The sequence below is a fragment of the Podarcis muralis genome, chromosome 8 (assembly GCF_964188315.1).
Source record: "Podarcis muralis chromosome 8, rPodMur119.hap1.1, whole genome shotgun sequence".
In the NCBI taxonomy this organism is placed as follows: Eukaryota; Metazoa; Chordata; class Lepidosauria; order Squamata; family Lacertidae; genus Podarcis; species Podarcis muralis.
In genome coordinates this window covers 41,757,855-41,770,913 of record NC_135662.1, presented here as the reverse complement: position 1 = coordinate 41,770,913, position 13,059 = coordinate 41,757,855, and the positions used below count along the sequence as shown (strand labels likewise).

The window sequence follows — 13,059 nt, the reverse complement described above, 5'->3', positions numbered from 1 at the left end:
TAACTTCCCCATTGTATGCATGTTGAGACACACGGCATCCACAAGGTATGAATCTGATTTTAAATAGATTTAATGTCTAGACCAATTGGCCTTACTCTTAGGGTTGATTCAGAGATGCATTGTCCTGGCTTTATTTCTCATCACTTGTTTATTAGCAGTGGAATGTATGTGTTTGAGATGCTGTTGCCTGCTATCAAAGTCCCATCTCTTATGTCAGACCTATGATAAATCATTAAGACATTTAGTTGCTTAGTGTTGTAGTCATGAGTATACGAACCTGCCCTCATGTCTGAGAAAAGAGCCCCGTTCCTAGTTTTGGATAGTTGTAGAATGTGAGATAAGCCAAAGTGAATTAAACTTCTGGCCTCTGAATATTTCTAATGCAAATTTAGCATGTTACAGCTATTAAAACTAAAGAAAATACACTTAGAATTCTAAGTAAAAACTTCACACATGCTTGGTTCATTACTAGGACAAATCACAAAATGATCTATTTGCATATACTTAAAAGAAAATTGTGATATCTGAAAAAGCTTGAGATCTGTCAAGGGCAAATTACTTCAGACAAACTTCTATTCCATTGATAATGCTTTGGTGGGTAATATGGGCTGTAAAGAATCAGCGCTCTCTGGGCAATGTATGTCCAGTAGATGCACTATAGCAACTGAAGCACTGATATATAGCACCAAGTCACATGAACCATATAGAGTTCAATGACTCTCCCATAGCCTGGTTCCTCATCTAAATGCCCCAATTTCCAGCTCTGTGCGTACTGGCCCACTAGATGAGGAATCTAAAAATCATAAAGATTCAATTTGGAATAGATAAAAATTGTGGCTATTGTGAAAGGCCTACTTCATGATAAATTAATTTACAAATTAATGCTTCAAATTACTGTTTAGAAATTGAAGGATAAATTGGTTTGCATTTAGTATTTTTGTATGAGAAATGTTTGATTAAACAATGATTCACTCCAACCACATGTTAGAGTGTGGGTTGAAGTCAATTCTTTGCATATGCTAAGCCAGTCATCAGAATACCTCACTGTGTACCCATATTGTCAGTCTGTGAAGTATGGATCATGCCATCTCAAGCTGCCTATCCAGGTAGAATCATGGGTGGCCACTCAGAGGACAAGTATGTCATGCGTGGGTTTATTTCAGCATGGATTCCTCTACAGCAAAATGGAAGGAAGGAAGTTCTAATTCCATTAAGACACTGCACCATAATTGCTTTGCGCAAGACAACCAAGCTGTCATCCTGGTAGGTCATATCATTGTTTGCAAGTGGCTCTGCCTGCCTCTGGAAAAGCATGCTATCTATGAAGCATGTTACACAAATAAAAATATATTTGTCATTTTGAATAACACGTTATGATTCCACATACATTTTGAGTTGTATAGTAAAGATCCCTTCAAATATTTTATCCAGCTAAGTGTCTGTGGTCCCAAACTCCTAATTTAAAAATGTTGATAAATGAAGTATCTCTTTAGCTAATAAATGAAGTATCTCTTTAGTTATCCTTTGTCAGCAACATTCATTTTAATGGAAAGTGAGTTTACAGGGTTACATGATTGAACTACTGAGCCAAGTCAGTGTTGGCAAATGATGGGCTAAATTATTGATGTTACACACTAATGAATTCTGATGAGAAATAAAACACAGACATTACATTTCAAGTGGTTCATAATTATTTTTGTACTTTAAAAGCAATTTTATTCTTTTGCCAAATCATAGTAGTCTGTAAAACAAAAACATTGCTAGTGATTATAGCTAAAATTAGTGAGTTTGTGGCAAAAAATGCATCTCTGCATTGTCTTATGAATACGTTATTCACATGAGGTTTCTCACTGCTTTGTACACTTCTGAGAAAAGATAATTAAATTAAATGTCTAAGTTTCAAAACCAGTGTCTTTAAAAGATAATCTACTTTGCAGCCATGGTTAAGAGTTCAGTAGCTATGTTCATAATCAATGGAAGAAGCATCTTTTCCTGGAGATGTGCTAAACTGACGCAATTAATTCAGGAAGTAATAAAAGCAGGGCAGCTGCCAAAAATGGTTCCTTGCATCTTTAAAACTGTGATGTAGGTTAAAAGAGGAGGGGCTAAATTGGCCTAAAGTGTGTTAGCAAGCTTGGCATTAAAAGCTGCCGAGTGGTATTTTCCTGATGTTTCACACATGGTACTTTGAAAAAATAAAGAGAGGCTTGAAATGCACTCTGACAGCTTACAAACCCACAGTTTCTTTTGCAGCAATATGTTTTACATGGTCAATACAGAATTGAATCTATTTTAAAATATAATTCCACATGGAAGTGACCTAGCACATCAGTAATATCAGAACATTAATAGCACATTATTAATGGCAATGTTCCAAAGGTGTGATCTAAAAATGGTTTCTAGTCTGGTTAGCCAAAATCAGTGGCGTAGCGTGGGTTGTCAGCACCCGGGGCAAGGCAAGTAATTTGCGCCCCCTAACCCGTGGATTTGCGCCCCCTAACCTATGGATTTGCCCTAACCCCAGATGTTGTGCCCGGTGCGGCCGGCCCCCCCTGCACCCCCCACGCTACGCCACTGGCCAAAATACATAATAATAAATATGCCATGCTCTGAGGTCTCATCTGTTTGAGCACAACATTGTCAACACCTCTCCAACATAGAAAATGCTCCAACTTTGATACTTCTGGGGAAAACAAATACCTTATAGTTCAGTTCATCTGTAATTTTGGTTTACCAGACTGAGTTTCTCTATGTGTTCCCTTCCTCAGCCCTGGCCTCTCTCCTCCCCTTGTCAACTGGCTTGGGTAAACCTTCCTGGTTCATTAAATCATGGTTTCACTGGACATCCAAATGTGGAAATTGTTAAGGGTTCTCTTCAAAGGCAGGATATCAAACCATATCCTGGTTTGATATTCTGGGCTGGTTTATTGGACTCATATCAGTACATCTGAATCAGGTCAAATAGTCTAATGACATTAGAACCAGTTACATTCTGTTAATTTTACTGTTTGGGTTTCACATGATTACCACCTTGTATCCAATTCACACCACCACCTAAGTTCAATTTGGATAAGGACTCTCTCCCTCCAAGATTTCTGTCTTCATAGAAGTCCAAAGGTTCATGGACACTGATATGAGTATGCAATATTTTTTTAAATAAGGAAAACCTTGTTATCTGTTAGAGGCATTCCAGATTCCCATCTGAGAGGCTGTAAGAAGTGCTTTGTATATATAGCACAACTGAGACCCCTTTGAACCAGAGTGACTTAAAAGATTAGGTCTCTGGCATGCTGGGTTGGCACTAACCTAGGTGAAGGTAGTAATAGAGGATGTGGGTCACCTGAGGAATAAGAGGTTAGAATTCAGACTATAAATAGAGGGAATCGGGAATTGGAGTGTGAAGTTAGCATTGCCTTGGTCTAGGGAAATAACAGTCTGGCTGCTGAGACCAGGCTATGTTTACCTTGAATAGGGAGCAGCAATGTTCAGAAAGCTGCCAGGCAAGCTGAGGGCATGCTTTAAGAGATAGGGAATGAAGCAACACTGCAGTAGGTTTCCCCTCAAGGAGGATCAGATGGCTGAAGCCAAGACAAGAAAAGACCATAACCCAGAAGTGGACAAATTCTGTGAATGGCTCCAAAATGCCATCGTAGAACAGTAGCAGCAAAGTGCTAAGAGAGAGCATTAGGCAACTAGCTAGGATTTTAAGAGGTAACAAGCTTGAACAAAGGATTTCCCTGTTTGCACAGCACCACCAAGTTGACACACTGAGACACAAAAGGCACTCAAGCAAATCAACAGCAGCATTTTGGCTGGCTCTTGCAATTCACTAAACTTCATATAGTTTAATGAATCTTGCTACATTTAAGGAAATGTGAATGGAACAGTCAAATTTATCTCTCTCTCTACTGCATGGTAGGTAAAGGACTGGTCAAACAGCCAAGGCAATCTAAGGAAGCCTTAACTTCCATAAGCTGTTCTGATGACAAACATTTGAACATGCATGCACCAACTGCAACTGCAGTATTTTGTCATGCTAAGGTACTTCGTCAAGTGGTCCAATGGCAACCAAGATTAGTCTATAATTTTAGATGCAATCTGTTGTATTTATGCCAATGAGCAGGTTGCTTCCTTCATAGTTTCGATTGATTCTTCTTCCATCCTGTCTGCTAAGAGTCATACATGCTGGTAGGAGTAGGGCCTAATACATGCTATACCATGCTAAGAAGCACTGGAATACTACTATATATGCACAGGAGTTATAATGAGAAATATTTTCGCATGTGTAGAATGCTGACAAGCACCCAAGGTTTCTGAACAGGCTGCCGTCTACATGGCAAGATTCTGCACCTCTCCCACTCTCCCAAGCCTAGTGATGCTGAGTGGATTTACATACCCGAGAACATAAACAAGTACATTTATTATTTTATATTTCTTTTTTGCGCTTATATCCAAGTTTTCTTCCATCATGGAACTGAAGACGGCATCCATGAGATAGGCCTCTGGTCTCCAGAGAGCATAAGAGAACTAACACTTGATCCCTGTATCTGTAGAGTATTTCTCACTGTTGTGCATACATGCCAAACTGCCAGAAACATAAAGAGCTTGAACAAAGGGAACTAAATGAAGCTAACGAACAATCAATCCTTCATTTTTTCAAAACCAATATGAGATCAGGATGGGGTGGGGGAGAGAGATAAGAGTGGAGCACATTACAAGCTTGTCTTGGGTTCAGGGAAAATATGTATGAGCACTGCTCTCTGCAGATAACCACAGAATCTGATCTAAAGTTCAGAATATCAGGGAATTAATTCACAGTTGTCCTTAAGAAGTGAAACTTGTATTTTGTAATATGTCATATTAAACAGGAAATGGAAATTTATAAAATAGAAGATTTGTACCTAAATTTCATCTTCAGCATTCCAGATAATTATTATAAATAATGGCAAAAAGCAGGACCAATAAAAAGCCAGTACCAGTCTCTGCTTACTAAAACACCAGTGTTGCCAAACTCCATATACCTGCAAGGTGAGAGTAAGCAATAACTGAAAAATTAGTATGTCTAAAAGATGTAATTGAATGTTATCGGCAATTGTAAAAATACTTGAACCCTCAGAAATAAAAGAGGCTTTGAAGATCATCCACCTAAAGAACTATTATAATTTACCTGTGAAAGAACTGTTGAGAAAAAATGCAGTTAAATTGATGATCACTTGACAAGTAAGAAGGAAACCATAAATGAAAGGGCTGTTCAATAGACAGGTAAACACTGGTCCCATTTTCCAAGGGCACAGAGGGCACTAACTCTAGAAGATGTGCTCTGGCATTGGATTACGAGACTACAACTAAAGTCTGTGGCAGTAGGCTTAATAGTGCTAAACCAGGGGTACTACCACTCCTCTTTCTTTCAAGGACAAATTATTTAAGAAAAAATAAGTCTGCTAACTTGCATCACGAACATGTTCTTCTCTACCAAGGGAAAACAGTGAGTGTCCCAGAGACATCCAAGGTCAGACCACTGGCACCAGCTGGACTTGGTTGTTCGTGTTCGTGCCACATGGAGCTACCAGGCTTCTGTGGCAATGTCCACAGAATGGGAGAATGGGAGATTGCAGGATCCCCAAGGACGTGCTCTATGGAGAGCTGGCTTCAGGCACTAGGCCTACTAGCAGACCAATGCTGCATTACAAAGATGTCTGCAAATATATCATGAAGGCTGGCAACATGTGTGGGAATCCCTTGCAGATGATTGCAGTACCTGGAAACAGTCAGGTTGTGTATCTATAGGAGTGACTAGAGGAAGAATGATCTCTGGGAGGAGTGCAGAGAAAAGACATGTCATGGTGTACCTGTGGCAACAGAACTGGATGCCTTAATCTGCCCCGCATGCAACAAAACATCTCTCTCCCATATCAGTCTCTACAGCCACAGCAGATGCTATAACTCTCCAACGGTTTGACTTCACCCTGAAGTGCACCTCTTCCATTGTCTCCCGAGACAGGCAAATATAAACAACAACAATAGTTTATTATTGGCTGCTACCTACTTTGGGGCAGAGTCAGCACATAATTCTGAAACCAGAATCATTCAAACAATATGACACATGATTTGGAAACATAACATGAAGAGTCTGTAGTCAATGCAAATGCCTTCTCAGTAGTCATTCCCCATTGTGGATTCCTGTCCCTGTTGAGAGAATTTCAGTAGGGACAAATGCAGGTTCTACACTTAGGCAGGAAGAACCAACTGCACAAATATAAGATAGATGGGGGGTGGGGTGGTTACCTGGACTGCCAGTAGTACATGTGAAAAGGATCTAGGGGTCTTACGAGACCACAAGCTTAACATGAGTCAATAGTGTGATACAGCAGCAGCAAAAAAAAACCCCTAATGCTATTCTAGGTTACATCAGAAGTATACAGAAGTATAGTTTCCCAATCAGGGGAAGTAAGAGTACAGCTCTATTCTGCCTTGGTCAGACCACACCTGGAATACTGTGTCCAGTTCTGGGTGCCACAATCTAAGAAGGATATTGATCAGCTGGAATATGTGCAGAGGAAGGCAACCAAGATAATCAGGGGTCTGGAAACCAAGCCTTATGATAACAGTTGAGGGAATGGGGTATGTTTAGCCTGGAAAAAAGGAGATGGAGAGGAGATATGATAGCCATCTTCAAATACTGAAAGGGCTGTCACATGGAAGATGAAGCAAGCTTGTTCTCTCATGCTCTGGAGGGTAGGGCCTGAACCAATGGATTCAAGTTATATGAAAGGAGATTTTGACTAAACATCAAAAGAACTTTCTGACAGCAAGTTCTGTTTGACAGGGGAACAGACTCCCTCAGAAGGTGGTGGACTCTCCTTCCTTGGAGGTTTTAAAGCAGTGATTGGATGTCTATCTGTCATGGGCGCTTTTGTTGATATTCCTGCATTGCAAGTGGTTGGATTAGATGACTCTTGGGGTCCCTTCCATCTCTACAATTCTATGATGTGGGTGATTGGAGAGAAAGCAGTTTGGGAGGGAACAACTGTTATTGGAAAATCTGCTAGAGGGAGAAATGTTAATAAGTCCCCTTATTTCTATGCCCACATTCTGTGAAGGGAAAAAGGGAGGGACTACACATGGCAGTCTGTCACATTTAGTTTGGCTCTTATTGTGAGGTGTCCAGGTCTGGGTCTGAAGGTAAGAATAATGTTGGCTTAATCAGATTGGGCCTTGTGTCCATGACACCAGGATTCCTTAATTCCTGTTATGTCATTACCCCTCAGAATATGTAAAGTGATGATCTTTAGCTTCTTTTTCTTTAGAGGAATAAAATGTGAAAAATCAAAAGTGTTGCTTTCTGTGTCAATAAGAGGTAAAGAAAGGAATGTGCTATAGTGTGTTCTAAAATATTTTAGCTGCACTCTTAATGCCTGTTTTTCAATGGTTAAAAATAAATATATTTGTATAATGATCATTGTAAAGGCTTCCGAGAACAAAATCCAACTTTCTCTTTTAAAGAAAATATCTATCTGTGGTACATATGCTAGCCTACTGGATTCATCCTTCATGCAATTTCAGTTTATTAAAGAGGTTAAAAATTTACAAAACTCTGATGGGATATGGTTTTAATGCTTCATCACACCACCCATCATTTGCTTTTCAATCTAGATCAGAATGATCTTTCCTACTTCCCTGCAATCACCTACCTGCACAGCTAATATTTTCTGAAAATTCTCATGAGAGGCTGCCTGGAACTTCGCCAGCCCAGCTTGGCTATAGACGGCTCGCTGTTTGAAGTACTCCACCAATACCCTGTGCAGCTTCCTTTGCAGCCGAGAGAGCTAAAAGAGGAAAGGGGAAAAAATAAGTCAGAGTGGGAGAGGAAATTAATGGCAGTGTTCAAGAAGAATGATGGAGGGAAATATAGAAAGCAGTCAATAGCCCATTCTGCACTGTACGGACCTGACAGGAATTTCACAGTCTCTTGATTTTTCAGCCCACTCATGTGCATTCATCAGAAACCAGTCACATCTGGCTGCCAGGATGGGGGGTTAATTTTCTCTAAATGCCTCAGCAGTTTTGTTCTAGCTGAGGCAAACTCTGTGACTGCAAAGCTGATGAGTAAAATATTTCTACTTCACCCAGTTTAACTCAAAACCGATAGCCTCGGGACATATTGAACCTTTCTTAAAAAAATAATCTTTTGAAGCATTTTGAATGGCACATCAGGTCAGGCCAAAGTTTAAAATGCAAGTTTAAGACTTTGATGGACACTGTGGCTCATTTTTCCTTGTAAAGCTTATCATAGCTTGGCAATGTGTGCTCCAGAGCATGACAAAACTAAAGAGAATTAACTTCACCATCAGCAGCTGAGGGAGAACAATAACAGGAAAGAAATTTCCAGATAGAACTCCCTATTAATCTACCTAGCTATAACCATGTGACATGAAAGCATCTAACTGCACTAAATTGCAGTTAAGGCAGCAGCTGAATGTGACACCAGCATATCTATATATCTATATCTGCACATGCACATTTACACAGATGTTACAATATACTGTATAAAGAGAATCACAAGTGTGGGCTTACCCTGGTTTTCTTACATATCTTTCTAAATGCAAAAATCACTTTGACAAAGAATATTAAATGAGTTTTAAACGTAACAGCTATTGCAGACACATTATTAACCAATTTCTGTTTATATTACAGTTCTTCTAAATTTGGGAATAAATAAGAAATAAATAAAAAAATCTGGCACAGTAGTTTTACATGCAGCTCAGATGAATGGATGCAAACGTATTACCTTAATAGCTAACATTTAATCCCCTCTCTCTATATCCAGGATAGTAATTAAGTCCATGTGCCCAAAGGGGCTCGGACAACAACTTCCACACGTGAAACTTCTGAGTCACATTTGAAACACAGGAAAACTTTCAAGAGCATTTTGCAATATGGTATAAGGATCTATCAGTTCAAGGAAAAGTAAGAAGTAAAAAGTATCACTGGGCATGCCCAAATCCACAGGAGATACTGGTTGGATCCTGGCCACATTTGTTTGTTGCAGGAGAGGAAAACACTGCTAATGTAGAAAATGGCTAATGGGAACCAATTATATCAAAGAGTTTTTAAAGCTGCATTTCTATTTAGTCATGCTACAGTACTCTCAGTAAAATGTCAATCACTATTGTCAGTACACAACCTTTCTGAGCATGGTTGTCAACCACATTAAAACAATGGTATAATGTATCTATGGAAGTTTTCAAACCTATTGAGATCAATACCACAATGAACGCATGAATAAAAATGTCTTTATATCAGAGAAAGGAAGCGTTCTTTGGCGACCAATACATTGTACCGTGTCCAAATCTCATTTTCATTCTGTTTCTCAAGGGAGTTGAGAAACACATAATTTCCCCTGTCTTCAATACCATCTTTGAAAATCTATACAAAATACCAGCTATAATGCTGAAAATTAATATTTCAATATTTCACATGGGCCTCATTCACATGCAGTGGTAAGCCAAACCATGGTTTTACTGTGAACAGGCAAGTGTGCTGGTGCCTAGGGAGAAAAGTGCGGTTTTTTGCTTGTCTCCTGGCCCTGCTGCTGCAACCCAGAGCTAAGCTATAGTTTGGCTTTGCATTACATGCAAACCTGGGCTCATGGTTTGTTACCGACAAACAAATCAGAATAAATAAAAAAACAAACAAACCATGGTTACATCTTGTGTTTGTTTGGGGCAAGACAAACCACAAGACAGAGTTTAAACTTAACACTAAGCCAACCCACATCTTACTTCTAGGTTTTTCCAGTTGTTGTGCTTATTTATTGAATTATTTGACAATTATTACCAATAATCAAAACTCTGATCAAAAAACATTACTTCAAATCATAATGTTATAATACAAATAAGAATAAATAAATAAGAATCAAGACAAAAATATATATTTTCAAAAAATAAATAAATTCAAAAACTACTTGTATTTTGTATTTTCTTGATAATATTGTATAAAGGGCAATCAGTTTTTCCAGAAATTATTTCTATATTTATTAACAATTCTTGCTCTAAGATAAGTCATTATTTTTGCTGTTATAGATAAATCCCAAAATTTGTTAAGCCATTGTTTCCAGGGAGGGAGTATGGCAACTTTCCAGTTTTGAGCCAATAACATATTGGCTCTGATAATTACAGAAGACTTACAAAAACATGTCATATCTTTGAAACAATTCTGTCTTATATCCGTATTCAGAGAAAGTTTATGATCTTTTCTTCATAATTTCTCCCTCCTCTCCATGTTTATGTTATTTCCTGGGTCTTGGGTCCATCATATATCCTTTACTTGTTCTAGCCAAGTTTTATGAAATTGCCACATTGGAAGTTGACGTTTTCCACAACAGAACATTTAGCTAATTGGCACCATTTGCTTTCATTGACTAGGCCCAGAGAGCATTTTTAGGTGTGCGCATCGAGTTAGATTTTTAATGTTAGTTTCCGTTTAAACCAAATCTGTTGAGGATTGTTGAAGAATTAGGGGTTAAAAAACCATGCAGAAAATGTTGATCTTTCTAAATCTGCCCTTTTCTCTCCAAAATAATAATTAAACATATTAGATAATCCTACATGTGCCATATTAATTTAATAATGCAATGAGATGTTGCATACTAAGTAAATGATATAAGCCGTGTCAGTACAATTCATTGTTATAACTCAAACACTGACAAAACAACTCTACAGGTTTTGGCAAGGCAAGCAAGAATGGCAGAATTATGAGCAAAATGTAGCTAATATTTATCTTCTAATACTCCAAGTGCATAGGTAAAAAGATATCTCTTTATTATTAAACCTGTTCCACTTAGCATTGTTGCTAAAGATTTTACAGCTCATTTAAATAAAGCTCTTTTGTCAGCAACCTGTACATACTTTTGTAATGATGAAAAGCCAATGGCAGTAGTGAGGGAAAACAGCAGTTTAGTCTCCATAACTGTGGTTGAACTTAGAATGCTTTGAGAAGTGTAATAATATAAAATAATTATAACACATGAAGAAATACTTTAAGATCTAGAAATTCAGTTTCTTATTATATGATTTAATGCTCTTAAAATCATATATTAAACTTTAAATGAAAAGGTGACTGCTAACTTGATAAGAAGAAGAATTCCTCACCGGGGTGGACTTTGGAAATGTTGCACCCCGAGCAAGGACATTTAGTGCCCCCCCCCTTCTTATTTTCACAATAAATCATTTTGGTACAATTGCTTTTTTATGGATCTTCTCAGTAGGTACCTGTATAAAGATAGGTATTACTACAATGACAGCATCTTAAAAAGCAGAGACATCACCTTGCCAACAAAGGTCCGTATAGTTAAAGCTATGGTTTTCCCAGTAGTGGTGTATGGAAGTGAGAGCTGGACCATAAAGAAGGCTGATCGCTGAAGAATTGATGCTTTTGAATTATGGTGCTGGAGGAGACTCTTGAGAGTCCCATGGACTGCAAGAAGATCAAACCTATCCATTCTTAAGGAAATCAGCCCTGAGTGCTCACTGGAAGGTCAGATCCTGAAGCTGAGACTCCAATACTTTGGCCACCTCATGAGAAGAGAAGACTCCCTGGAAAAGACCCTGATGTTGGGAAAGATTGAGGGCATAAGGAGAAGGGGATGACAGAGGACGAGATGGTTGGACAGTTTTCTCAAAGCTACCAGCATGAGTTTGACCAAACTGCGGGAGGCAGTGGAAGACAGGAGTGCCTGGCGTGCTCTGGTCCATGGGGTCATGAAGAGTTAGACACAACTAAACGACTAAACAACAACAACAACATTACTACTACTACAACAACTACTACCACTACTACTACTTTGTGCCCCTTTGGCTTGGCACACTGTGTGAGGGAACTGCTCACACCATCCTAAATGTGGTACTGTTCCTCACACTGCCCACACTGTGTGGGTTGAAAGTACTGCTGATTAGGTTTTACTTGAATCAGAAATGTCTAAATTGTTAAGAGCACAGTAAGAAAGTGACTGAAGGTACTCCTAGAAAGTAAGGTGACCAGTTTTGACTTGCCCCATGACCAGCTACACTTCCTTGTTGAAAATCCCATGTTTAGTTCACTGGAATTTATATAAAAAACAAATACAGTTCTAAGAGCTTTCCACCCCCTTTGGTGGATTCAGAAATTTCATATGTAACGTCATAAGGAATGTGGTTACATGCAAGAAAAGGGCGACCAAGGGGGCAAAGCCAAAGGTATTTTCTCCCTCAGTTCTCTCCTCCATGTGTTCATTCCCACCTACACTCAGGCACTGGGTGTCCAATGGGGCTCATAACACTTGTCAAAGGCAGGTCACTTACATAAGGGCATTATTGTTTCCATGGAATATCTGAAATAATTAAATATTGTGAATAATAAGGAAGTGAGAGGATGGTTGCAAATATTAGACTGGTTAATTAATTAATGTCCCTGTGTTACCTGGAATCTGCTTATTCCCCCCAGCTCTTTGCCAGCAATAGTTTGGACCATGATACATCTATTTACTAAGACTTTAAAGAAACCTGAGTTGGAATCCGCTCTAAAATTAACATAAGCAGAAGAGCCTTGTTCTGTCTTGCAAATATATATTTGCTAGCAAATGTCCTATTCAAGTCTCCTTCTTGTTTATCATTATTATCACGTTCTATCTCCGATAAAATTTTGTAAAGATTAAGAGAGTTGGTACACAAAATTTGCTTGAATATAGTTTGTTGTCAAATCCAGCTACTATTATTAAAAATGTATCTCTTATAAAGACTTATCCTATAGCTGTAGGCACTGAAATATACATGGATCTGCAAAAATAACTAGTGCGCCCAGCAACAGATAAGGAATATATTTCATGTTAGTTGGCCAATCTAGCTCAATATTGACTACATTAACTGGCTGTGCCTCCTCACAGTTTTGGACTGGAACTTTTTCTAGTCCAAACAAGATAGGCCAGGAACTGAACATGGACTTTTGCACACCAAGCAAGTGCTCTAGTACTGGCATAAAACATGCACTGAGATGCTTCATGTGTGAAGTGTAGTCTTTTAGTAT

General features: G+C 38.7%; 1 protein-coding gene across 3 annotated transcripts in view; it reads right to left on the bottom strand.

The window, feature by feature from the left end:
• Positions 1–13,059, bottom strand: part of CCDC178 (coiled-coil domain containing 178) — a 127,466-nt gene that overhangs the window by 2,711 nt on the left and 111,696 nt on the right. For all 3 annotated transcript variants that reach the window (XM_028737063.2, XM_028737067.2, XM_028737070.2), the window contains one exon: positions 7,692–7,826. In XM_028737063.2, coding sequence (XP_028592896.2) covers positions 7,692–7,826 — 135 coding nt within the window. The remainder of the gene's footprint in view (positions 1–7,691; positions 7,827–13,059) is intronic.